The sequence below is a fragment of the Epinephelus moara genome, chromosome 3, assembly GCF_006386435.1.
Source record: "Epinephelus moara isolate mb chromosome 3, YSFRI_EMoa_1.0, whole genome shotgun sequence".
In the NCBI taxonomy this organism is placed as follows: Eukaryota; Metazoa; Chordata; class Actinopteri; order Perciformes; family Serranidae; genus Epinephelus; species Epinephelus moara.
The window spans coordinates 16,440,922-16,468,276 of NC_065508.1; the positions used below are offsets into that span (position 1 = coordinate 16,440,922).

Below are 27,355 nucleotides of genomic sequence, written 5' to 3' on the forward strand. Positions count from 1 at the left end.
CGCCAAACGGGGTCGCCCTCGTGTGATATCAACATCTTCTCCTCATTGGCAGTGATGGCGTCATAAAGAACCATAGGGTCCTCATACTCATCCGGAGATGTGAAGTGGTCCTGGAGGAAACGGAGAATACAGGGTTGGTCTCAGCTCAGGGACAAAAACTGTCATTATCCTAACCTCAGGGCTCGTTTTCTTCTTCTGTTAGAAGCGCTACCTGATGCAATTTGAGGGACATCCGCACTCCTGGTGCCACAACGCGGTTCAGCAGGTCCATATCTGCAAACACCCATTCATCTCTGGGAGACGTGATGCGAAAGTCCCCCTTGAAGAGTGCATGGAGGCCATAGAGAAACGGCTCCAAGCTGTCAAACAGACAAACAACAACAACTCCTGGATATTGGGTGGTGACGGGGTGGTATTAGCTTCAGTGAGAGACAGGGTAGTATGGCCTTACCTTGCAGACATGCTGTGGGAGGCCGTGCCCAGAGCTCGTCTTCCCAGGATGCACAGCCCAAAACAGAGGTTGACAAGTGGAGAATCTCTTTCACATGTCACCGGCTACAACACAAAAGAAAAGTTAGGATAAATGATGACATACTGTATATTTTTTGTTCTACAAAAGACTTCTTAAGTTTCAAATATTGATTCTGATAACAAGCCCTTAATTTAATAGCGTTTAAAGTTTCATCAATAGATGCTGAGAGATGCCTCTAAATTTCTCTCTTTACCTTTCTCACATTCCCACTTCTCTGTATTCAGTTTCAAAAGGTTCCAACTGGTTTCTTCATTTCGAGAGTAATGTTGTATTTGGTTTTTAATTGCTTTTCTTTGACAAATAAGTGGAAGCTAACTTTGGCTACAGCTCAGCCAAGGATCAAAATATGGATATGTACTAGTAGAGACAAAGAAAGATAACAGAGCCAACCCCAACCCATGAGGGATTCTAGTATAAATGTTGCGGAAAGTCTAACCGTTTGACGCCTGCTGTTGCAATACTGAATCCAGTCGAGGTACACCATGCAGAATGAGGAAAGTGTGATGCCGGAGGCCCTGTGGTCGTAGTCCTCGTCGATGTTCAGGTTGAAGGTAGGGTCGCTGTCTACGTAGTTAGGCCCGAGACAAGGTCGTAGAGCCTCCTGAATCGTCTCATTAGTCAGCCACTCTTCCATTTTAGCAGATCGACTCACATAGTAGATGATGCTCTGTTCGAGGGCACAAACACATGACCCGAAAATATTCATGCATCACGCTTTTAACGTCAAGGTCACGGGCTACAACTGCAGTTATCTTTTGAATACCACAGTCTGACTGTAAAGAAGGCTTGGAAGCAAGGTGTATGCACATTTCACGCTGCTATTGGAGCTTCAAAATTAGAAAGGTGTCCACAGTCCATCTGTGACTGATCAAACCATGACCTGAACTAAATGAAGCTACAGTCTATGTAAAAACAATGTGAACAGGACATTATTACAGCAATGGGACATGTAAACAGACACTTTCAAAGTGTGGACATACAGAAAAGTTGGCTTATAAAGTACGAACTCCTTTGATCAGTGTCTTACCTTGACATAGTATGTGATGAGGATCTTGCGAAGGTCGAATACTTGCAACATGGACGCTGCATTGTTGTCGCTGATACTGTAGCCCTCTAGTACATACTTGGTGGCAGCCACCTCCCAGGCCAGCCAGCGCTGCCCAAATGCAGCATTGAACGACAACATGTGAGGAAGGTGACCGGGTTCACAGCAGCAGCAGCCCTCGTCCTCCTCGACCCCCTCTGTGATGGCCTCTACCTCCCTCTGCTGACAGTAGGTGCCTGAACAGACGTGAAGCAGATGAGGATGACGAGCTTTCCTGTGTGTACCTGTCAATCTCTGACACATGAGACATCGACACATCTATCTTCCTTAAACAACCTTTAACTAAATCCGCAGCCATGAAACTGGTCTTTACCTTTACAAGACTAAAAATACACTGTAAGACCTGGCACAAAAAAACATTGAATAAAAATGACCAGTTAGGGGTTGTTAGATTTCTATGGCATGTTTTTTAAGGTGTACAGGAGCTTTACCTTACCAGCTGCCACTTTGAACATGAATACTATTGACTGAGCTGCAGCGGCCTGATCTCTATAAATAAATGCTATTCTGCAAGAACACTTGACAGGTACTCAAGTGACACATTCAAAACAGCAGGTAAACAACTCAAACTAAGCTCCTTCTATAAACTGCAAACACTGTCAGCCCCCATCGTCCCCTGCTGCTGACCTCTGAACTCCAGACCCCTCAGCTGGAAGGTGACCAGGCCATTGCCGATCTCGATGATGTGCACCAGAGCGTTGAGGTAGTCTGAGGCGAGGATGAAGCAGTCGCCTGTGGTGTAGTTGCCCCAGCGGCCGAGCAGCAGGTCTCCACAAAGGCTGTGCTGCAGGGAGCGTGTCAGGTGCTCGTAGAAAATCGAGTTCAGGTTGTTGTCGTCGGCACCTTTAGGAGAAGAAAAGACAGTCACCATAGCAACGGATCAAAAATAAATATGATTCAAATGGAGATAATTAGATGGTGAGAAAGTGTCATGGCATACCTGGGTTGCGGTCTAACTGTGTGGCAAGTCTGGTGTTGGAATGATCGACACGCTTGGTGCTGCAAACATGACAAACTAGCATTAGAACTGAACGAAGACACTTTATATTTGGCCTTTATGAAAAGCACTTTCCCATTTTGTACAGATTTTTTTCCCCAAACACATACTTGTAGTCTCTCTCCCAGAATTTTACAGGTCTGGTGTACGAGGTGACGAACACAGCACTGCCCAGGACAGGATTGAGAGGGGTGGAAAAGATGGCAGAAAAAATGGCCTGGACAAAAAGTACAGCAGAGTCTGAAGAATCAGTAAGTTAAGGACATGTCTGTTGTCTTAGACTGTAATACAGTGAAGTCAGCTCTACATAATTAGTGACATTAAAAACAAAGACACTGAAGGATACGGGGCACTGCAAAGGGTTGAGCGAAGGCGTGGAAGGCTGAGCCCCAGGTGATCTGCCACGGGGCGATGTAAGTCAACACAAAGCGCAGCTTGTACAGCAGGTCCCACATCTGAGAAGTCAAAGGACAAATAAATTAACCCTTTAAAAACCTGGAGTGACATCACTTTTCTTGTGCTGCTTTCAGACGCCTTTCACAAGTATTTAAACATTTGAACCTTGAGCAAATTGGTGCGATTTGTGATTTTTTAAGTTTAAGTCAGTGAGCAGACTTTGTAAGAAATGCCCCACAAATTGCAAAAAAATAAAATGAAAAAATAAAATAAAATAATTTAAAAAAAAAAGAAAAGAAAAAAGCTAGGAAAAACTACAGCATATTTATATGAAATAATTTTCTATTATAGTAATTTCTTGCTAATTTTTTGGGTCATTTCTTCTTTGTTGGTCATTGCCTTCTTCCCATGTTTTTATAAGAATAATAAATGCAGGTTTCACAGGGTCGAAAAAACAACAACACATCCACAATTGTATTCATAACACTACACAGACACTATGTGGTCTTTCAACCAGAGAGAGCAGTAACATTCTGCTTTTCATTCTGGTGTTAATGGGAAACTTTGATATGTCTCAATCTGGAACCTTTGTTCCCATGTTTTTACAAATGCTCCAGTATTTAGAGAGAGTTCTTCAGCCGGCAGCCATGAAACAGGCTGCAATGTAGCCACACGGTATAATAGAGCACCTTCATTGTACGTCCAGTCAGTGACAGGCTAAGATTATCATAATATGTGTCTGACAGCAATATGGAAAGAACCGTACAGAGGAATAAGGTGTTTTCCTTTTACTTTCGCGTGTTCTGATCTGTTTGTTATTGCATTAAACCATGTCTCACTAAAGGAGGAGTATCGTTTGGAAATCTCACGAGAGGTGACTTGTTGCAGGAAGAAAATGGAGCAAATGTTAGTGAGAGTTTGAGAGGGGAGTGACGGGAAGAGTGTGTTGTGCTGGAGTGTCATGGCTGAAAATGTAGCTGGTTTTGATAATGTGGAAAAAGTCAGTGAGATTTCAGAACAAGACTTCTCCCTGAGCGAGACTTGGGTTACACACACACGCACGAACAAACAGCCTCAAACAAGCAAAAGATCAAGAAAAACATCTGAGCTGAGCAACAGATCAATATTTTCTCAAAATTGTGATATGAGATTAGATACAGTCTTAGATTTTGTTATATTGTGAGTGCCTTCTCCTGGTTTTAAATTCTGCATTACAGTAAAGTGACGTCAATTTCTAAACTTACCAGACCGTTCTAGCTGTTCCATTATTTCTTTTATCCACCTAGTGATCATACCCACATTACTGATGAGTATTCGTCATAATATGATGTTGTGAAGCACAAAAAGTCAACCCTGCAATATTGTCAAAATATTGACAGAGGTATTTGGTCAAAAATATATTTGATTTCCTCCATATTGCCCAGTCCTACATTTCATTTTTTTTTTTTTATATAAAATCCTTTCCATAATGCTGTCAGACACTTTAAATAACACCTGAGCCCGTCAGTGGTAAAAAACAAAAGCACTTTTAATGGCTGTACATTGACGAGCAATTACACTACAGCCCATTTCTCGGCCGCAGTGCTCTCTTTCAATGCTGGACCAATTTAAAAAATTGTTGTTCCCATTAGTCATGTAGACACAAAAACACGGTTTAATGAGGACCAGGTTGAAAAAGACCACAGTTCCCCTTAAGTTACATTAAGCCAATGTGAAAAAATGCTGCTGCTGGACTAGAATAAAACTGAATAATTTATTAACATCACAATTCTGAGATAACAGGGTGTGCGATCCTAACCTTGCTGAAGAGAATGGACATGAAGTAGTAGTCTATTAGGAAGGTCTCCGAGAAGTGTGGGTAGTCAAAGTGGAAGAAGAGCGTGGTGAAGCACAGCGTGACGTACTGCTGCGACGGGGCACAGAAGGATGAACGCAGCAACTTCATGCCCGCTACTGAGATGAAAAGGGCTCGGCTGCTGGGGGTTGGGGGGGTGGGGGGGTGGGGGTTCAAGAAAGAGAAGAAATCAGTGACCCATATTGACATTAACAGCTAAAACCATAGAGTAAAGGATGACATGACATCACCAGGCCTAGATGTTAACAGCTGCCTGCATGTGCTGGTTTGACAGACTACTGTACAGACTGGCTGGACTATAAGTTAAAATGTCTGAGAATATATTATATGTATCTGATGCTACTGGGCACAACCTGCAGGTAGCAATACACCTGGGGGTGGTTCAGTGTGTCTATTAATTTTACGTTCCACAGTTCCAACACACACAGCTAACAGCACATATTCCCGAGGAGCAGAGATGGAGAACAGTATAATATATAGGTGTGAAACAGTTTGGAGACAGAATGAGGAAAAAGCTTACTAGATGTCCCGCTCTTTATGGTACTGGCCAACACTTTGGGCTTCTGTTGTTAGCGAATTAAGCACCACAGCTGGGTAGATGAAATATTTCTCCACACACTGCAACCACGCATACAGCTTCTCGAACCACATCAACTGAGCAGCATCTGGAAGCGAACGGAAAACAAAGCGATCTTACACACTTGTTGAGGAAGACCACAGTCCACTACTCGCGTTCCCCTTATGTTTCCCCTTAAGCTTCTCGCAGCTGTAAAATAAATCTAGCAGAAAATAAACTGAAAATTTTTTACAAGATGTTTACACAACGGGTGGTTATGATGTACTATTTCTAAGATCCCCAGCATTTCAAGTACTGGAAATGGATCTGCTGAAAATACGATGCCTGGAAGGAAGATGTACAGGTGGATGTCCTTCTAGTTATTATGTATGTAGTGTGAAGTTATTTAACACTCACAAAAATGCCTTGAGATAAAATAAATAAAGCTCTAATGTAGCTCTTTTAGTTTTAATCGCTCACCTAGAGAGGGCTGAGGTGTTTTTCTCTAGAGCATTTCGACTAGAAATCGTAGTTTTTAAATTGACTCTGTAGCTTCTTCCAGTGGAGATACTTACAAAGTTCCAGTTGTTCATATAAAAGGTTTCCTTCTTACACTTTTAAAGATACTTCCCCGTGTTTCTTTCTGTCTGTGTGAACAAAGATAAAAGAGCAATCAGAAACTCACCTCGGACCTCAAACTGACTGTACTCTCTGGAGCGGAGCACAGGGTGAGCCAGGCAGAACCATGGCAGCTGCTTGCGGAGCTGAGGCAGGAGATAGTGTGTAATGAAGCCTACGACTCCGGCCAGGATGTACAGGACGTAGCTGAGAGGAGGCTGTGGATAAAGAGCAAAAAAGAGAGAAAAATTAGCAGGAAAAACCTGATAGCTAAAATAAGAACTGTGCTGTAAGAACAGGATTATAAACTCTGCGCCAACTAACTTGAAGAGCGATGAACACTGTGCTGGCACTGATGGCGAAGGTAATCACAGCCATGAGGGGACACATGACGAGGTCTGAATGAAGAATCTCTTTCTACAAAGAGACAGCGAGAAGGCACAAGACTGTAAAATGACTGACACCATGAAATCAAAAGTGAAACTGTCCAACTGAGGTCTGCGTGGGCAAGTGCGCAGTGATGTTTACCACAGAGTTACGCAGCTTCTCGGGAAGAGGGTCCTTGATCTCAACAGGGGGTTCTTCTGGTATTCGGTTCTCTAACTCAGGGAATAATTTTGACCGGACGAGTGACCTGATGTAAGAGGTAAAAAAATGCAAAAAGGAAACGTGAGAGGTGCAACAAAAAGCTGAGGTGTAACATCAAAGGCCTCACAGGCTGCGTAGTGAAAGCAGCTTGTCAGAAGGCACACTTCTGTGTGTAGGTCACTGGTGTTTTGGCAGCGCTCAGAGCCAATTATATAATCACTGAAGATACACATTTAAAAGAACTCAGCTGAGTAACCTCCTGTGTTGACAAGCCATGAGACACTACTTCAAGATTAAGGAGGAAAATGTAGTAACACAAAAACAGGCTTGAGATTAAATATCAGACTCTTAATCAGACATTGAAGCAAAGTGTGTAATACTGCATTTCATGTTTGGAGTTGTAGCTGCAGGTGTGCTTATAGACTTGACACAGAAACATAGGGGGTGGTATTGTTAGGATGTTAATGGTAATACTACTCTTACTGCTTATCGATTCAGTACTTTAACAGTGCTCTTATTGGTTCTTTTTCTTAGTTTTTTAAGGAGAAAAAATCTAAACCAATGAAGAACAGATTTGACATTGCTTTATTTTCTCATATGAACTATAAATATATGAGCACTCTTTAATTTAATTGATAGTTTTAAACAGAATTTATTAATTAACCCATATTTAGAGCTAAAAAATAGCTGGCAAATGGTTATTTCATGCTGTGTGGGCTCCTGGCTGCTAGCATACATAAAATAGCTGAGGGGGGTGGAGCAACAACAGATGAACTAAGAGCTAGGCAGACAAAAACTGTCTACTTCTCCACCTGCGTGTGATGAACTTTCACTAGATGTTTTGAAAGATTGCTCGTGTTTCCGCCCTTACATGCAAAAGACCTGTTGCGCTTGTGGCCAAGACTACTGACAGCATCGACTCTGGGGAAGTGTAACTAGACAATTGAGCATTTAGTTTTCTCTGTCACTGACACTAAGAGCAGTGTATGTGTCTGTGTGTGCACGTGCATGTTAGAGAGGCAGACATCTTTTTTTGTAACCTAAATAAATAGGATTGATTTCTATTTCTCTAATACTGAGAGCAGAACCTGTAATATTAGACGTTATCAATACTAAGCCTATAATAATTTAGCTTTTCCATCCCTACAGATACGTGTAATTGTTATCAATCTATCATGGGCATAAAAAACTAATTTTCAATGATATCAAAGACCATTACTGACAATGTAAAACACAAAATACTGACCACAGGATGGTGGGGTCGCTGCTTTGGCGGCTGAGGTGGTAGGATAAGGCCAGGAGTAGGCCACAAAACACAGAGAACAGTACTGGCACATGGGCTTCCCCCCACGGTGCCTAATGTTACAAAAAATAAAAGCAAACAAAACAAAGTTAAATTTAGGTCTATACACATCAGTCCTACTCCGTTCAGAATCACTGAAACAGGAAAAAAAAAACAGTGAAACACCTCCACTTTTATGTAGAGTGTCTCTGTTGCACTTACGTTGATGGCACCGAGGCAAAATCCATACAGCAGAGCAGCCACCAACATGCTGCGTATGAGGCTGAACAGAGATGAGAGGGGGCTGGTAGTGGCTGCAGAAAGAGACACAGACAGAAGATTAGAAACAAAACATAAATAATCATGTGCAGTTTCTGAACTAATACTATGAGAGAAAGTGTCCACACGGCACAGCGTCTTTTCTCCCATGGTTGCCTATGAGGAGAAAGCGTACGCGACTGCGTGTGGACGCCTTGAGAAAAGACACTGCACCCAGCGTCCCTTTCGAGAGCACTTGACTTTTTTGTGCGGCCGCTTTGAGCACTTCTAGCTGAAAATCTGTCAAGTTTTCCTAAAGGCACTGGTGTCATCAATGTCGCTCCTTTACTTTCTATCCCACACTGTATGATATGTCATTCGGAAACTCTCACAACAAAGACAGCGAAGCCCATTTGTGGGCACAGACCAGCGGGACACTAAATGTTGCTGGTGAGTGATGTGCTTTTATCACTGCACGTGTTGTGAGCTTGTTCTAAGCTGTGCAGTAAACGCAGCATTAACATTAGATACCGAGCTAATGTTTAATGTCAAGATGTTGTTGTCATAGAAACAAAACCCACGAGCAGTGCCTTATCAAGCTAGAATTACCGCAGTATGGATGTATGCTTCAGTGAACCCGTCAGGTTGTGGTTACAATTTACATCCATGTCTGTAAAACATAGATGCATCACACACATCCTCCCCTCCCCAGCAGCTCAGAAGATCTGTACAATCAGCACAGTTTCAAGGTGGACGCCCAAGATTAATTTCACCACTTCAGTATGTGAACAAATGTCTCCCCTTCTGTTCCTGAGATATGACATTAAATAATGGCCAGAAAAGTGTTTTTGCAGAATATTATGTCACAGTGAAGCTGACCTTTGACGTTTTTGATATAACATGTTATTACTTCATCATTTTATCCTATTGGACATTTGTGTGAAATTTTTTCATGATTAGCGTTTGAATTCTTGAGCTGTGGCCAAAAACATGTTTTGTGAAGTTACAGTGACCTTTGACCACCACATTATGATGAGTCCAAGTAGATGTGCGTGCAAAACTTGAAGATATTTCTAGGGCTGTACCCAAATATTCGGATATTCGAATATTCGTTTCTATGGGTAGGTATTCGTTATGAAAATTTGGTATTCAATATTTGTTTATTTCAATATTTTTTTACATATTTTTTTGCTGCTAAATGTAGTCTTTTTGTTGTTGGTAAATGTAGGTTATCAATAAAAATCAAAACTTTTAAATTGCATTGTTAAAAATGTGAAAATATAGTATAGCCTATAACTGAGCTTGTACGCACGGCATGCTTGAGCGCATCCGTCTGAGGCTGCGGATCAATGCCAAGTTTTACCACTTTATCACTATTCCCTCTAACTTGTAGCTGTTTTTTCGTTATCTTTTGAATTTAATATGAATTATGGAACCGTTTTTGTCAACGTTTGTTTCCCCTGTTTTGTACAATAAATTATTGTTTAAAGTTTCAACAAGTTTCTTTTGGAGTGCGTGACACAAGTGTGTTTTGAAAACGGCCGCGGACTGTCACCTGCTCAACGCATCAGTACCTTCGGATGCCATGACAATAATAGATTATAGATCAATAGATTATAATAATAATGTCAAAATATCATTTACAGACCAATTTAACAGACGATCACTGCTGCCCGACCTGCAGGTCCATTTGCGGGTCCCGCGGGTTACAGGTCGACCCGCGCATCACTACTCAGCTCAGTCTATAAAGGCTGTACACAACAGTAAGGTTATAGACATTATATTCTTCAGGCCGGTAGAACCAGCAGCGCATCGGCTCTACAGTGCAGACCTTTCATGTCAAATTTACGTTTGTGCCATGGTTAAAGAAATTCCCTAAAGGCGTTCTTGAAATATCGTGTTCACGAGAATGGGACAGACGGACAATCTGTAAACATAATGCCTCCAGGACAGCTATCGCCTGCGCAGAGGCATAACAAGCGCTCAGTGCTGGGGAAAAAAAAGCGCCGTGCCATCCCTTTTCTGACAGATAAAAACACTATAAACACACACTCCCTGAAGATGCTGTAACATTTCTCTCTCTCTCTTCAACACATTAACCTGTGTGTGTAGACATGTTCTTACCAGTTCCACCGAAAATGTGCATGTCGATCTGCTCTAGCAGACACATTACAAAAGTGTTGACCTGAGGTAGCAACCCAAACAGGAAAATGACCGGGAAACACAAGGCAAACACTGTTGGAGAGAAAAGACACACAAAAAAAGAAAAAAAAAGTTAAAAAGGAAATGTGAAGCTGCTGGAAATAAAGCGCACACACACAAAACAACTGGATCCATTAACTGTGTCAACTTTAAAAAATAATCTGTCTGCAGTATGCATGCGAGGGACTCGTGGTTTTAAACTTTGTGGAGTTTTAGCAGTGCTATAATGAACATGTACTACTGTTCAGGAATATTCTTCTAAGAAATTACCACTCCACTATCAAATATAGAGAGGTATTGTGTTGACCTGAACACCTCGTACAGTACTGATGTGAAGAGTCAGGTGTAAAAACTAACCGATGAGCATATCCCTGACGCAGAGCAGGAAATGTGCAGAGAAGAAGGTGACACCATAGAGGGAGAAGGGTTGCAGGCTGCCAGAGCGCCCAGATAGGTCAAAGATCCAGATCATCACACAACACAAGCAGAAGTAGACCGGCCGACTGTACACGATGATCCAGTTATGGCCCTGTTAAAAAAAGAAACAAAAAGATGAGCCACAATTACACAACAATAACAAGGCTGTGTGCTTGAGGGTTATTTAGCGGATAAAAGTGTAACCAGTACTCACGTGCATGGGAGAGGCTGCATCTGGTTGTACACTCTGAAACAAAGAGGCAGGAAATTTAAGCTTCACAGGTTTCACAGATGCTCAACACAAATTGTTGCCTATATTGTATTGGACACATTCTTATACTGTGTGGCTGAAATACTGTATGGAAAAGACACATTTAACTCTTTAAAGCTGGGAGGACTGTACGGATTAACCTTGAATCGCTCGTCTCAAACTAATTGGAGCAGAATTTAAACCAGATTGTTTGTAGTTTGATGTTCAGTTCAAACACAGCCCGATTAATTACTCAAACAATCTGGCTGTTGGGTGATCAGATGGATTCCTGGCATATACAGAATTTTGCTTGGCTACAGTTTGAGCAGATACACACTCAGATTTCCCACCGTCAGAGGATCTGTTATAAACTGAAGTGAGCCAAATTGAATATAGGGGTGCACAGATTGTGATATTCTGGGCCAATACCTATGTTTAAAATAAAAATTTGTCCAAAGGAGATACTTTTTTTTTTGTTTTTTCTATTTTGTTTTTGTTGCTATTTTTCCCCTTTTGTGAAGGAAAACAAAGAAATCTTCATTACAAACTACAAGTGACCTCTTTTAACGTCATCCCGTGCTTCATTACACTATGTTTGAATGAGCACACATTCAATCATACAGACGTAAAATTAAGTGGAGCCCGAGCAGACACTCAGTACGTTTACATGCACAGTTTAATTCCACTTTTAATCGGAATGAAAGGCCATTCCAATTAAAAGTGGTCATGTAAACGGTCATTCTGATTGAAAATTAAATCCGATTAAAGGGGGTGGTTTATTCCGTTTGTCATTCCGAATAAAAGAATTTTGTGTGCATGTATACACTCATTCCTCTTTAAGTTCATTCCGGTCTTTCTGCGCATGCTCGTTTCCTTGCCCTTCTGGCGCGATGACGTATATAGCGCGCATAGCAACGGGCTGCATAGCAACGGGCTGAGATAGAGCAGTCGGACTTGTTGCACTCACCGGTTTCCATTCGCCACAGCACGGTCTTCTATCTCCCTTCTTCGACCTTCTATTTCCCTTCTCCTCCTCAACAGATGAAGCATTAGCAGAACAAGGTTGTTGTCGTACTGCTGCTTCAAGAATATAAGCAAAACACGCCCGAAAAAAAAACGCACTTCCGGTAAACGTAAACACGTAACATCCGCCCCGCCCCCTATCCAATCAGAAACCTTCCCTGACCCAAACCTTGCGCAGACCTGAATAAAGGCGATTGAACTGATCTCCCATGTAAACCCTCATTCGGAATGAATATTTCCCATGTAAACTACCTGGAAAGACTTTAATTCCGAATGATTTCATTCAGATTTTTTTCATTCCGAATGAGAAGCTATCATGTAACCGTAGCCACTGTCCCTTTCTGATCGCTTCTGGCCAGAGGGCTCATCCTGTGTCAGTGGAAGGACTCTTCATCTCCAACATATGGACATTAGATCAAGGATGTTATGTATCATTTACAATTGGAGAAAATCTGTTGTTTTATTTAAGGATCAACTGTAAGGTTCTTTTCCACTTCCCAACCATTTTTAACTTTTGTGGCAAATATGGAAGCTGAAAAATTGTAATTTTTCCCTTTTTTAATTTTTTTATTTTCAATTTTTTCCTCTTTCTTCTCTATAAGATTTCCTTTGACAGGTCTGGCTTTCTCCGTTTGTCCCTGTGTTGATGGGTGGGTGGGGTTGTCTTTTTGTCCTTACTGGTTCTGTGTTTTATCAATACTATGTATACCTTTATTGAATTACATTTAACTTTAAAAAGCCTTTCCACTATGTTTATATACCATAACTCTCTCTGTAATATCTATTTCATATTGCTGTTCCAATAAATTTCTCCTTTAAACAACTGTATTATTGATTTTTTTTTTTTTTTGCCAAAAACTAAATTTTACAAGATAACATTTGAACACATTGTGATAACTTCAAAATTAACCATCACCACATACTCTCACTGAACAGAGCTTTAACGCATCATAATGAAACTCAGGGCAACCCCCAATGTGTCAATATGGAGTTCATTGCATTCTTCTGTCCCGAAGGCGTCCCCGTTGAGATCTCTGTTTGTCCAAAACACGCTTTCTATTGTCACTGAGGTGGTGGGACGCCGTTAGTTTCAAGCCCTGTATTTTAACCTGCACAAGGCTGATGTGACATTACAATAACACATCAGCTATTGCAATCGGTGAAAGTAATCTTTTTTGCTGATAGGCTGATGGCAGTCAACAAGGTGAATCAGTCAATACCAGTGTTCGGTCGATAAATCATTGCAGCCCTAAGTTAATATTATTGGAGCAGTATGTTACCTATGGTGCCTACTGTAGTCTTGATCAAACCAGACAGTGTAAGCACAGAAGTTGTACATTTTGGTTGCGCAACAATGGGTGATTTAAACATGTAGTAAAATCAATAAATCTGTACAGTCTCTGCCCAGCTTAAGATCAATAAACAATAAAATAATGTTTAAGAGGTACAGTACCTTCAGTAAAGAGTACTGGCAGCTGGCAATGACCAGGCAGAACTGGAAGACCCAGATGTCCCTGAAAAAGCCCTGGAGCAGCAGGAGAAACCCCAAGAAGGCCACCAGACTGGCCAGCACCACAGCAAACACGTTCTCTCCCACGCGGCGGTTCCTGGCAACAGAATGCAGAGAAATTGATATTTGCGTAACTCAACAATGTTTTAACCCCACCGTTTCACTGCTTTCTATATAAATATCAGTGTTTGATATAGATAGCCAAACTACCGGACATGCAAACACATAACTTAAAGCTTTGGTTTGTTTCAGAGAACAAGGGACCAACAGAGGCATATCAGCTCTCCTCTACTCCGACAGGCTGGCGTACCTGTCCAATAAGGCCAGAAGAGCCAATCGATCATATCGAACCCTCAGCCACTTCCCGGGCAGCACCCAAAAGCGATAGTACTGTTTAGGTTTGGCTTTCTCCTCAATCATCAGAGTGTTTTCCTGGGACTCTTGTAGAGACTCGTGATCCAGATCGAACTAGAGAGGAGGTGAGCCGTTAGAAATGAATTCAGAAGAAAAAACAACAAGAACAATCTGTGATAGTTTCCTCTGAGGTGAAGAGAGACCCAACCTATTTACATGATATTAAGCTTGGAATAATCTGCCACATCAAACATCAAAGACTGCTAACCTCAGGCATTTCCAGAGGCACCCTGCGCACCTGCATGCCCTGTAAAACAACAGGTCTGGGCTGGAGCATGGACAGGACTGGTGCCCCTTCCTGGACCTCAGTGGAGGTGAAGCTCGAGGACTGGGACTGTCTCTCTCGTTCCCTTTCCCTGCAAGCATGAAATATAATGACATTAATTGCAGCTTTTAGTCATCACTTTCTGACAATAAATTAACTCTTATAGTCTACAAAAAAGGGCCATCTGGTAATAAAAACTATAACTTACTGAACTGGGTCCTCATAACCGCCTCCAGCAGGTCCAAATGTGTAGGACCTCTTCACACCTGTTACACAACAGACAGAAAACTGAAATGAAATCATTTCAACAGGAAATACACCACAGACACATTTGGAAAACTAATGATACAATTGTGTTGCGTTTGTGTCCACTTCACCAATTTTAATTTGACTGCATAAACTCAACACATAACAGAATAAACTAAAAACAGGAGACAGAGGCAATCTTGAGTATTAAATTATAAAAACAAATTGGTCCTTTTAATTTTAGGCATTTGGCATCTTGCCATGAATTTTGTTTCAATTTCTGATGTTGTATTATGTCTGTAGTTTGAAGTTGTTTTTTAATTTACCTCTACTTTTTCCTGCCCTAGAAAAGATGTGAGAAACTTCACCCATCATTTGATAGTAAAAGCCTATTTTTTAAAGGAAAGCGTATTTTTATCATTGCACATATGCTGACAATTGTCACGGAAAGGAACAGCTTGACTTTTGTAGGTTGGTTGCCTGACAACCTCATGGTGACAACAAGATTCCAGAAGTCACTGCAAGTGTGCCCAGTTAGCACAAGCTAACACAGCAGCAACGCCAACATCCAAAACCAGCCGTTTAACTGTCCCAAAAACCTAACTCTGGCCCAGAAACATTTAGACTCTGTTGTTAAACCCATTGATAACTGTTGGGTAGCTGTGTGACGCTAACAGACCTGTCACTGTGTGTGTGCGGCCAGGCAGACGCTCACAACTTAGAGCTTAAACTCCCACAGCAGCAGCAGCTACAACCCATACAGTCTGTCATGTGGTTAAGTCGACTGCAGTGTATTGACGGAGTTGGCAGTTCAGCGTGCAGAGACGCCACCAAAACGTTTAGCAATATGGCAATTCTACACAACACTCCGTTCTAATTATGGGTATCAAGTGAAGTACTCTATTGGTATTGGTAACAGTTAACTGGTATTGGTACTGGCATCGTAAATGACACCCAGCCCTAATCTTTGGACAGAGCCAGGTTCGATTTCTCCCAGTGTCCAGCCATTAAGCTAAGCTAACAGTTTCCTGGCTGCATCTTTATTTAAAGGAAAGACATGAGAGAAGTATCATCCTTTTTATTTAACGCTAAACGCCAAAGTTAATAAGTACATCCCAATGTGTTGAACTCTTAACACCACTAACTCACCGCTCTCGTCGTAGAAATAGTGCACTGCCCCCTCTGATGTGTCGTCGAAGGTGGAGGCCTCATGAATGCCACTGCGGGGCAGTAGGAGTGAGGAGGCGAACTGAAAGGCTGAGGGAAGCGTGCGGGTCCGTGAATGAGAGGAGGTCCTAGCCCGCTGGAGGTCCTGAAGGCTACAGGAACAAAACCAAAAAACGTGTTGAATAACAATGTCTTAACATTAGCTTTAAAATGTAATTTTGCCAGTGCTGAGCCTACACTCTATCAGTCCTGCTGAGGCTGGCACGGCCCCTTAGTGGTAGTTTCAATTAATATTTTATTATTCATTACTCCAAAAACTTGCTGAGAATATTAATTTTATGGCAAATCCTAAGAAATATTTCCCCTAAAACACAGAAGCAAATTTAATTAGGATTACTAATTCTTACATTCATCATACTGTAAAGTTGCTGATAGCCTGGAGTACTGTAGACTTGGTAGAGACTGGGGCAAATAAAGGCACAGTTAAGACAAAGCATCAGCCCTTTCTGCTTAATGGACTAACCTGGGAGGGGATCCCATGGTGGACGGGGGCGGTGTAGGGTTGCTCCCAGCATTGTGTCTCCTGCGGATGGCCTGGGTCCTCTTAACACTGCTGACCGAGTCGTGTTTGCCCCCATCCTCTGGAGCCATGGCTGGAGAAGAGTTATCAGTTACATCAATGCAATGGTTTACATTACAGTGTCAATGCACAAGACACAAGCCATCCGACACTTGCCCATTGCTGGACTTTACTTTAGCCACTGTAACATGTGCTTTTAGAAAGCAGTTATGCAAAGCAGACATTGATAAACAAGCACACTGAATTACTCATTAGTGAGACATTGTGTAACTTTATGTACTAAACTCAGGAAAACTATTAATCAAACTCTGCTTCCTCTACATTTATCCAGGCGTGGCAGCCCCCACTAAGTCCTTGTTAACTGTAAGAATATGGCTTAATGATGCATTAATGTTGACGGTCAGCTGCATTGTTAAAAGAATAAGCTAGAAGAGACAAAAGAATTTATTTAAATATTCAGGGTTTTCCCAGGAAACTGTTAAGTGGAGGCAGCAGGTGGCAGTGCCCTTAACCTTAACATTATTTTTCATCAATATTTATTTCCTCTCATTTTAGTAGAGGTGTCTGCTAGAAACCCTGACATGAATATATACACTTTTGATCAAGCAATTTAAAAATAGTCCAGTTTTGGTTTGGAGTCAGATTCTAAAGGATTTTTTAAAATCTGATTTATTCTACTGTTTTATTTCGGTACATTTTTATTCTGGTTTGATCATCCTGGGTCCTGACACTGTTATGATGTTGGACACACATTTATTTATGGCCCTACTTTGTCGTTCATTGGTTTTAGTGTCTTTCTGTATTCTGGCCTTGAAGGAAAGCTTTAAAAAAAAAAAGCTAAATTTGTGCCTTTTTAATTAATTTGCACTGTTGAGCTAAATGTTATGTGCATGCAGTGTTTTATCTGTAAACTGTGATGTGAATAGCAAAAGTCTGTTGTCTGACTGTGACTCTTGGGATGGTTAGCTGGCTCTGACTATCTTGTAGCTAATTTAGAGATTGCGTATGACTGGGGGAGACACTGGAAAAAACACACATTTGTTTATGAAGAGATGTGATTTCTGGCTACAGGATGCAAAGCTGTGGAAGTTGAGTGAACAGTGTGTGGATTCTGCCGCATAGCTAACTCTACCTCGCCACCTGTCTGCAAATATCAGGTTGATGTTTTGTCAAAACAAACAGATGAAGATGAATTAGCAAACGTATTTTCAGTTTCTGCCCTGTCTGTGCTCAAATGGGTAATTAAAAGTGGACGTAACATGTTCTGGGAAGAGGTGAGAGTTGTGATAGAGAAGGTAATTTCAAAACAAATTTTACTGGATCCTAAACTTTTCCTCTTGTGCTTATATCCAAAGAAACATAATTACAGTAAATATGAACGAGCATTTATAGATCTCAGCTTGCTCAATGCAAAAAAATGTATTGCATTATTATGGAAAGGGATTTATAGACCAAGTATTACTCAGTGGACAAGACAGATGTTATCAAGTCTCCCATTAGAGAGAATAACTTAGATATTAAGGCCAAACAGCATGTGTTTGAATTTATATGGGGACCCTTCATAGATTACATAAATGATTTAGATTTATCAGATGACGTGAGTGAGTACGTTCCATGGACAATGCAGTTTTCAAGTTTATAATTTCTTTTCAAATCATTCTGTTTTGCAAATATTTTTTTTTCTAGACATCTGGATTTAAAATATGTCACAATGAATATACTCCATTTTATGAGTACTATTTTGAGACATGCCACTTGGAGATTTTTACTGGCTTGAACAGGAGCATGACTGTTTTTTGTGTGTGTGTTAAGTATGTTTTTTTTGTTGTTGTTGTTTTTTTAGATAATGCAGCAGGCCTTTATGTTTGCAAACATTGTATGAATGAAAAGAGGCTGTATCTTATAATGTTGAAAAATAAATAAAAATATTGTGGCAAAAAAAGTGGACGTGCTGTACTTAGTTTATGAATGTGATCATGAAGCCAACGCATAGCTGTATGCAATAGCATGTGTTTTATGTATTCTTACATATAGATATGAAAGAAATCCTAAATTAAGTTTCCTGTAACTTTCATTATCTACATTGTATCCTGGAGGAGTCCCATTGACTTAATTTGGGCCAAAAGGCGTTTCGGGAGTGGAGGAACTGTTTTTGTAGTTCTAGGAACATATTGCGGTCCGACAACGCCTAATGTCTCTGTCATCTGAGGCCTAATACTGTAAAGCAGTGGTTTCAAACTTTTTGTGCCCAAGGCATACCAAGGGGCAAGCCAAAATCTGAAGGCACACCTGTATTTGTATCTGTGCACAATAGCCTCTATGAGGTGTGTTATTACTCTTAACATGACATAAATATTTCTTTTTATTTACTAATATCAAACAACAATTGACAACCAACTATCACTCATGAAATATTTTACAAAATGATTCAAGAATTCATTTTAAACTTTTTTTAAATTGCATCAAAGCACCAATAACACATCCATTTTTTACAGTATGCATTTTTTCCAGTTGATCTTTTTTACTTGCACTTATCTGTTATCTTTTCCTAATTGTCAGAAAAGCGATTAAAATAAACCTTTGAATGTCACAATTCATCATTACAAGAGTAGCAACAACAAACAGAGGCTTAGAGGGCAAAGTCAATTTGTTACACAACAAACAATGTCTGTCTTGTAAACAAGCCAATAGGTGCTTAAATTAGGGTTATTGCTTATTTGAGCAGTGGCACTTGTGCCAACTCTTGAAGCATATTCTGACTTAATTAGACATAATTGGACAAGCACCACTCAGGAGAAGTCATAGTTCATAGAAATGACTTCCTACATGGTGCTTTGCTTGGATCACTACAAAGACTTGTGTTCCAGTGAAATCACAGGCAGCGTCGCCCCGAGCAATGCAAGCTCCTGGTAGAGTCTAGCATGGTGGTGAGGTTAAAGGGGAAGGTCAGGACAAAAAGTTACCTGTATTGTGTTGGCGGCACAGCCTTAGTTAGTTTTATTTCTCCTGCCTTCAGTTCAGTGGTGAGGCCAAGACAGTAGACAAAAGAATTGTGATTTCTTTTTTCTCACATTAAATCCAAACATGGTCTGATTCAGCACAGCAAAGCTTACTGCCCAGCACCGCTCTTCAGCAACGCAACACCCTAATTCTGCCAAAGACAGCAAACCTCTCAAGGCTGTCACCATTTCAGCTTTTTTTTGTTTATACAGTGAGGCATTAATGCAGCTTTTGGCCACAACTACAAGGCTGTTTAGTAATTAAAAGCGCTCTTTCTGGCATTGTGTGTTAAATTCACTGTTCTCTACCATTCCAGACAAAAAGGCTCAGAAAGCTTGCATGTTGTGATGTAACAGGAAATGTTTGTCTCTGTTGCCAAAACATTACAAAAATACAAATAATATTTTAGTAGGCAGGCAGCTCCATCTAATCGGTTTGGTGAACTACCAATATGAGTCATATTCATGGAAGTTATTCAGCACTGATTTAAGGTCAGTCAGCGAAATGTTTACTTTCATGTTTGTGACTCAGACTAACTTTGAAAGGAGACTGACGCTAAATCACACTCTTGTTAATTTGTTTAGAGTCAAGGTCTGTGTCATGCAGCGAATTCCATTCAGTGTGATTTTGTGTCAGCAATGTTTATGCTTCTGTAAATATGACCTTTCTTTAGTTGTCACTACTGAATTTGTGTTTAATTTGAATTTTGAAACAGTTTTATCACAATTTTCACTAGATATTAATCGTTACCAACTTAAAGCTTAAGTGTTTATGGTCAACCCTTTTCAGCTATTAATATGTGCAGACAAACTTGTTTGTAGGTAAAGTAAAATAATAGGGAATATTCTATTATGTAAAATAAATGATTTACAGTCAACAATATCAGCCAGACTCTTATCTCTGGATGCCTCACATCTTGGCTTCATATTTGGGACTCCTAAGCCTCGATACTTTTCTTAACTATCTGAGCATACTGGAAACATTGCAGGATTCTGCCATCACATGCACTGAAAACTCAGAAGTTAATACAGACACTGACTATAAATTTTTTTTCCAACTCACCTCCTCCCACTGCTCCCTCTTCAACCAGCTCCTCTGCCCTCCAGCCCATCTGGTTGCCAGTCCAAGAGCCCCCGAGAGAATCTAGTCGATGATGATGAGTTCCAGGGAAGCCGTCAGTATGGATGGTGCGAGCTTCAAGATCAGACTTAGAGATGGTGAGAGTGCGAGGTGCAGGGGTGGAGGTGGAGGGCATTGTAAGCAGAGTAGAAGGCAAAGCCGCTGTGTTGCTCTGGCTTCCACCTGCCCCGTCCATACTTAGCACTCTTGCGTGAGTCTTAGCACTCGCAGTGCTAGAAGAGCGCTGAGCAGCGCGAGAATGAGAGGGGCCAGCAGTTTCAGGTAAATCCCCTTCCCTTGGAGTGGGCAGTTGAGCAGCAGGGGGGAGCGGGGATGTAATGCCAGTGTTAGCGAGGTCCGGGGAGTAGCAGGAGGTAGAGGAACTTGAGTCGTCATCGTCGTCGTCGTCATCCGAGCTGTACCGGCGCTGAGAGCCCAGACTGGACCCAGCGCTCATGTCACTGCCGTCGTCCTCGTCGCTGGAGTCCTCAAACAAACTTTCACTGTAAGCCTTGGCGCCCAGTCGGTTGCGCACTGGGATGTAATCTCTGTGTTGTCTATGATTGTGGTGACGCCTGTAAGAGCCACAGTCAAAACTACTGCTTCCCGCTCCAGCTCGCCGTCGTGGTGCTTTCCTTCGGCCAGGCCTGTGCCCCACACTACTGCCGCTGGCCCGCAGCAGCTTTAAGTCTTTAGGGCGCACAACCTGCTGGGTTTGTAGAGCAGGCTGGTCAGACAGTAAAAAGGGGGTAGAGGATATGGGCAAAGCAGGCTCAGAGCAAACGAGACCCAGGGCCAGCCCTGAGGGCACTGAATTGGCCTGCCGAGGTGGGGGTAGAGGAGGAACTTGGACATTTCTGTCTAAATCACAAACCTCTGAGTGGCCACTACTCGAAGGGGAAGAGTTCTGGAGAGGACGGGGCTGTGCAATATCACAGGGTACAGGGGACAAATCCTCTCCTTCAACAAGTGTCCTGTCTAGCCCCTGGCTGAGGGAGAATTCTTTGGAAGGGGAGCGCAGTAGCACACTGTCTGACAGGTTGTCAGTATCACTGCCTCCCTGTCCTGCTGGATCCTCTGAGGGCTCGGGGATGTTAGAGCCTAACGCTGGTGCTGAGGCAGGCGCCTGTCCATCTGCAGGCCGTGGCTGGCTGAATGAAGGACTTTCCAGCTGAGTGGAATCTGTTTTTTCACTGCGGTAACTGCTAACTGTGCTTAGCGTCTCACGGTCTGTGGTGGCTCCACCTGCACTGAAACAGCTGTCCGTGGATCCAGCAGCTAGTGCTACCCCACTGCGGCTGCCTGGGTGCTCAGTCCCAGGTGCAAACGCCACAGGGTCAAGGCCCAAACCCAGGAGATTTTCACTCAGCTCCTCACTTAAGCTGCTCTTTATAAGGGGGCTAAGGGGAGTATCCCCAAGGCTCTCAGACTCAGCAGAGGGGCCGAGGGGAGAATAAGCCCCCAACCCATTGTCCTCGGGACTCTGTTGAGACAGTTGTTCTGGTAACTCCTCCACTTCCTGCAACTGTTCTTTCTCGCCTCCATCTTCTTGACTAGAGGGTGAAGGGGGGATAGACAAGCAGTCTCCAGGTTCTCCAAATCCAGCTGACATTCCAGATACTCCCATGAGACCTGGGAAATCTCCTCCCAGAGCAGCAGCAATGCAGGACTGGACCACACTGGGAGCTCCTGTACAGAGAGACAGACAAAAATCAGATTAAAATGCACCAAAGCTCGATTCAAATGCACTTTGGAAGGCTTTAACACAGACTCACAGCTGTTGGTATGGAATGGATGCACAACCATTCATCCTACATTATTAAGAACCTGCTTTCAATTGAAAGTTCTACAGTATTGTAGTCTTTTCTCCTGAGTGTGACTTGTTTCCATACAGGTAGGATTAAACAGTGCTCAGTGTTTATGATGCTGGTTTTTTGGTCTCTGACTAGAAGCAAACTTACTGATGGTGTCCTGGGACCTCTGGCGTAGGATGTCTCGGTGAGCTGATGTAACAATCACATTATTGCTTCCTTGTTCTCGCATTAGCTCTTTGATATCTGAGGTAAAAGAAAAGAATTCACTCAAACACAGTGTATTTCTAACACAGGCTAAACTATCAATAAACTGGAGCTTTAATCTAATTTTGTAAGGACAGTAAAAACCTGTCAATACAGGGTTGCAGTATGAAAACAACGATGTAAAGTACTTACCCTTAGTGCCTCCTGAATCCTCCAGCTGGGGCAAGAACTCCTTCATAATGAGGACAATTTAAAAAACAGACCAAAAAAAAAAAATCAGTCAGTGCATTAAAACCGTTAAATTATAAATATATATATTAACAAGGCCATGACAACAATAGAGGGAGAAGAACAAAGACTGCATGCTACTACAAAATATGGTAATCCTCACCGACACCTGGTTCAATCCAAACAGAGAGTGCTGGGAGCTACAGCGCACCGGGGGTGTTGAGTTGACCTTCCGAAACACTGTCATCTCTACACCAACATGACTATCCCTGTGAAGAAGTGACACATACAGAAAATGAAAAGGATTCAGCATGTCGCAGCATTATGAGTTCATAACTGCGCTCCAAAATCTGTCAGAGAGCATCCTCTTACCTGTGCTGATTCCCATCATGGGCACCTGAACCTTCATCTCCCTCCTCTGTCTTTGGGGCTTCGGCTGTGAGTGAGGCCTGCTTCTTCTCTACAATCTCCCCAAGGTCGAACATAGCATGGAGCCGGTAGTTCACCACCTTAATGGCTGTGAAGAAGACTGCCACTACAGCAGAGTACACGCCTGCAACCACCAAGCTAGGAGGAAGAGCCTGAGAGGGAGTGGAAAAAGACAAAGACAGCAACTGAGGCTAAATGCATAAATAAAACACTGCAGTCCACTTCAAGGAGTGAGTGTCAGGAATTATTTCACAATGGCTGGCAAACCCAGAAAATCCCAGAAAAGACATCAAACTAAACACAGTGTTATGTACAAAGTATAATGAAAGCAAACTTCCTTTCAAACCTTACTATTTAAAATGAACTAAAAGTGAAACTTAGCTATGCCCTCTTCAAATTCCACTGACAAAAACAGTGGTTTTACTCTGCTGAGAATGAGAGCTGCAGGTCTACCACTGTCTCAATTGGTAGTTTGTGTTATTGTGTGACTTTGTGAATCCAAACTAACCCTTTAAAACACCAAGGTCACACAATAAAACAAAGTAACTGATCGCGGCAGCAGTAGACAAGCTGCTCCCTTGTTCTGTGAGGTAAAATTGCTTTTTGACAATGAAGTCTGGCTCTGAAGAGAGTATACATACATTTCACAGAACAGTATGTTCAATAGGGCTGCCACTAACGATTTTTTTCATTGTCGACTAATCTGTCCATTATTTCTTCGATTAGTCGACTAATCATTTCATCGAAAAATGTGTTAAAATGTTGAAAAATGTCGGTCTGTCTCGCCCTAACCCCAAAATTAAGTCATCTAATGTCTTGTTTCGTACTCACGCCAAAGGGTTTTAGTTCACCGTCACAGGAGAGTGTGTAAAGCTGCCAATATTTGAATGTAAGAAGCTGCAGTAAGAGTATTTTGGGGTACTTTTATAGTACTTTTCTATGAAAAATTACTCAAACCGATTAGTCGACTACTAAAATAGTCACCGATTATTTTAATAGTCGATTAGTCATCGATTAGTCGACTAATCGTGGCAGCCCTAATGTTCAAATGCATGGGTTTGGGAAGGACTGAGCATATAACTGGATAAATGAGACTTGGATTATATTGCATGCGTTGTGTGAGAGTTTGTAAACGGGTGTTTTGATATAATTTTGCTGCTGTTAAACATGGACCCCCTATGACTTCAATTCGTCAAGATTTTTATAAGTTTTTGGATTTTACGTTCACCATGGAGGCATGGGAGAAAAACAAAGCTTTCATCATGAAAACAACTTGACACACTGGCAGTAATTTATATAGAAATGGTCATTTGGGGGTTGAAGTATTACTTTAAAAGGTTATTTTATATATATATATATATATATATATATATATATATATGTACATACACATATATACACACACACACACATTTTAACAAGGGTCTTATTAATGAAGATTGGCTATTTCTATCTACCACCACACAGCAACTATGCAACACAGTGGATTGCATAGGGAAATCACATATATTCAGCTGATTTTAAATAACTTCACAGTTTTACCACATTGGTTGAAGCACTAACACTTTACTAGGAGGCAAATGATAAAGTTATTAACCACACTGTCAGCTGTGAATGTACATAAGATCTTGCAGACTTTCCTAGTGCAACTACTATGATCTTCCTCAATTACTGCTGTTCTGCATGCACACCATTAAAAAGTACATTTTGATGCACTCCATTTCATTTTCACTTCTACTGACTGGGTTAACTGGGGATGTGTTCTGAACCTGTCTTGTGCTGCTTGCTCTATTGGATTCCTATGTTCTGCTGTCATCAAGATCTTATCATGAAGCTGATGGCTGAATGTTGACCCAACTCATAGGAATGATGGCAACAAAAACAACATCAAGACTGTTTAGTTTTCCATTAAATGCCACTTCTTTTTTAAATGCTGCAGTATTGGAGCAGGTGTTTGATTCTGAATGTTTGTGTATTCCCTCGTACAGTTTGTATAGTTAAGAGAACTAAATATTAGGTAATGCTACGTGTCAACTATGTACTGTGCAAAAATTGTTTTTTTAGGGATGTGTGCCTGAATTTAGTGGTTCCTTCATTTATGTGGTTAACTTGCAATTAACCTGCTGTGAAAACGTGCTTACCATGTACAGCAAAAAGGGGAAGGCCAGAAGAAATATCCAAAGGTAGAGGTGGAAGCAGTTGGAGAACGTGCTTTGATGTGGGTCCACATACCAGCCTCCTGTGAGCGAAGCCCACACACCCTGCCGCAGTATCTGAAGAGCTTGGGAACCCATCTCCACCTTCGAGTTCAACCAGAAGCTGAAATGCTTCCTTCGAGGCTGTAGCTCAAAAAACTGTGCAGCAGTTCGAGCCACAGTAACTTGTGTCTACGATGGCACTTCCATTGGGGATGGCAGGTTAACCAAGACTGTTTCATCAAGGACAATAGTTCTGTGTCTTGGATATGTACACTTCAGTTGAGGTCAAAAGTCCTTGCATATTCTTGTGCCAGTACGTGCTCTCTCCCTGCACTGACGTTGCCACACTCTAGCCTAATCCTTGCTGGGTAATCAGGAGAGTGACTTTTTGGCACATTGGTAACCCACTGAATGTATGAAAAAACATTCATCTGTAAGAAAGATCAAAACTGGTTTGTATCTCATATGTAGCTACATTTTAATACATCGCACTCAGTGGGAAAACAGGAATGCTAAGCAACAACCCATTCATGAAATTACACTGTAAATCACACAGTAAGTCTGAATGTTGTGGTAGAAATCTGTCAGCTGTCCACATGCACATATCTATGTGGAGATAAGCACCTTAAAGTGTCTTTTGAGTTTGTTTTAATTCAAGTACTTCCTTATATTCCACATGATGCTTATGAAACTGTAGTTTCCTCTTGATTTCTAGCTGATTATGAATTAATTTAGCAACAGATCACAATGTAAATGGGGTTATACTTATGTTGAGTCAAACATTATCATTAATATCTATTACTTTAGCTCCCAGTATAATTATTTGACCAGCTATCACAGTAGAGTTGTAGACTTCTTAACTGATCACTAACAGCTCAGGTGAGAATGACTTTAACTGACACAAACGTGACAGTGATTGAATTGAGTAAAGTTTATCTCCTAACCAAGCCAAAGTCACAGGGAAGCTACATAAGATGGTTGATATATCTACCAGACTACAGACAGAATGACAGAGCTTAAAACCACCTATTCTCATGTTCAAGCCAATGCTGTGCCAGCTAGATTAAGTTTTCCGATTGACATTAGCAAGCTAGCAGACCATTTAGCCTAGCTAACGAATATCTCTGTGCATTTATGATCCACAAAATTCGACCTGTTCAACCACCAACGCCTTCAATCACCTCGGCGAATATAAAAACATAATCGACAGCAGCAGCAAACAGGCTGACAAACGTTAAACATCATTAGACTGTTTGACGCTAGTTACCGGCTAATGCTAGGCCGCATATATCAGCATTTCAAGCTGGGTAATGTCCCTATCGTTAGCTGGGTAAATGTAACGCCAGCCTACAACAACAAGTTAGCTTAACCGTTGGTAGCTAGGTGAGTGTTAGTTGCTCGTCACTGGCTAATGTTAGCTTGATAGATCTGATAATGGTGCTCACAGTGAAATGTTTTCCACATTTGGAGTAGAGCTTACAATTAGCATTAGTTGTCCAGTTTGCCTCATATCCTCCTTCCGCATCCAGTCCTTGCAAAATCTCAGAGCTTTCCTTCTCAGGATGCTAGCGAGCAAGGCAAGCGCCTGTCCAAAAACTGTAGCTTACTTTTTGTTGGCGTTGGCTAACTTATCATTGTTTTGTCACAGTCCCTTCATCCTCTTTGGCGTTAAAGGCTGCCAGACATGTAGCGGGAGCGGAGGCCCTCTCTCATGGTGAACGGCAGCTGTTTGTTGGCATAAACGGTGCCTATGTTAAAATGTTTCAACAAGCTAGCTAACTGGGTAGCTAGCGCTAGCTAACAACTAGTTGACACACACGCACGGACATACGCATGCACGCACGCACAAAGAGCGATCAAGCGAGGGAGAGAGAGATTCCCATGGCGCTGATTGGCCGTGTGCAATGACGTCATGGGGAGGGCTTGTTTTTTCATCTTTTATTTAAAATGGATCAAAATATCCCAATTATTCTGTAACATGGTTCATATCTGATTCATATATGCTTTTAAAGAAAATACTGCTTAAATAACTTCGGAGTTTGTGACACTATTAAATAAAATAAAATTAAATAAATAAACAAATAAACTAGAAAAAGAATTTC

The 27,355-nt window shown here is 41.6% G+C and overlaps 1 protein-coding gene across 1 annotated transcript in view; it reads right to left on the reverse strand.

The window, feature by feature from the left end:
• Nucleotides 1-27,093, reverse strand: part of LOC126388115 (pecanex-like protein 1) — a 29,022-nt gene extending 1,929 nt beyond the window's left edge. Inside the window, exons 1-31 of the mRNA XM_050041010.1 lie at nt 25,197-27,093; nt 22,999-23,207; nt 22,790-22,895; nt 22,591-22,630; nt 22,342-22,437; nt 20,324-22,069; nt 16,205-16,334; nt 15,664-15,833; nt 14,477-14,534; nt 14,212-14,359; nt 13,900-14,057; nt 13,533-13,686; nt 11,021-11,053; nt 10,747-10,918; nt 10,312-10,422; nt 8,152-8,243; nt 7,894-8,003; nt 6,588-6,693; nt 6,384-6,476; nt 6,127-6,277; nt 5,406-5,550; nt 4,829-5,006; nt 2,981-3,089; nt 2,745-2,874; nt 2,578-2,636; nt 2,265-2,480; nt 1,560-1,813; nt 969-1,199; nt 452-555; nt 212-359; nt 4-110 (exon numbers count right to left, since the gene is read on the reverse strand). Of these exons, the coding sequence (XP_049896967.1) occupies nt 4-110; nt 212-359; nt 452-555; nt 969-1,199; nt 1,560-1,813; nt 2,265-2,480; nt 2,578-2,636; nt 2,745-2,874; nt 2,981-3,089; nt 4,829-5,006; nt 5,406-5,550; nt 6,127-6,277; nt 6,384-6,476; nt 6,588-6,693; nt 7,894-8,003; nt 8,152-8,243; nt 10,312-10,422; nt 10,747-10,918; nt 11,021-11,053; nt 13,533-13,686; nt 13,900-14,057; nt 14,212-14,359; nt 14,477-14,534; nt 15,664-15,833; nt 16,205-16,334; nt 20,324-22,069; nt 22,342-22,437; nt 22,591-22,630; nt 22,790-22,895; nt 22,999-23,207; nt 25,197-25,349 (5,717 nt within the window). The 5' untranslated portion in view covers nt 25,350-27,093. The remainder of the gene's footprint in view (nt 1-3; nt 111-211; nt 360-451; nt 556-968; nt 1,200-1,559; nt 1,814-2,264; nt 2,481-2,577; nt 2,637-2,744; nt 2,875-2,980; nt 3,090-4,828; nt 5,007-5,405; nt 5,551-6,126; nt 6,278-6,383; nt 6,477-6,587; nt 6,694-7,893; nt 8,004-8,151; nt 8,244-10,311; nt 10,423-10,746; nt 10,919-11,020; nt 11,054-13,532; nt 13,687-13,899; nt 14,058-14,211; nt 14,360-14,476; nt 14,535-15,663; nt 15,834-16,204; nt 16,335-20,323; nt 22,070-22,341; nt 22,438-22,590; nt 22,631-22,789; nt 22,896-22,998; nt 23,208-25,196) is intronic.
• Between the last annotated feature and the right edge of the window lie 262 nt (nt 27,094-27,355).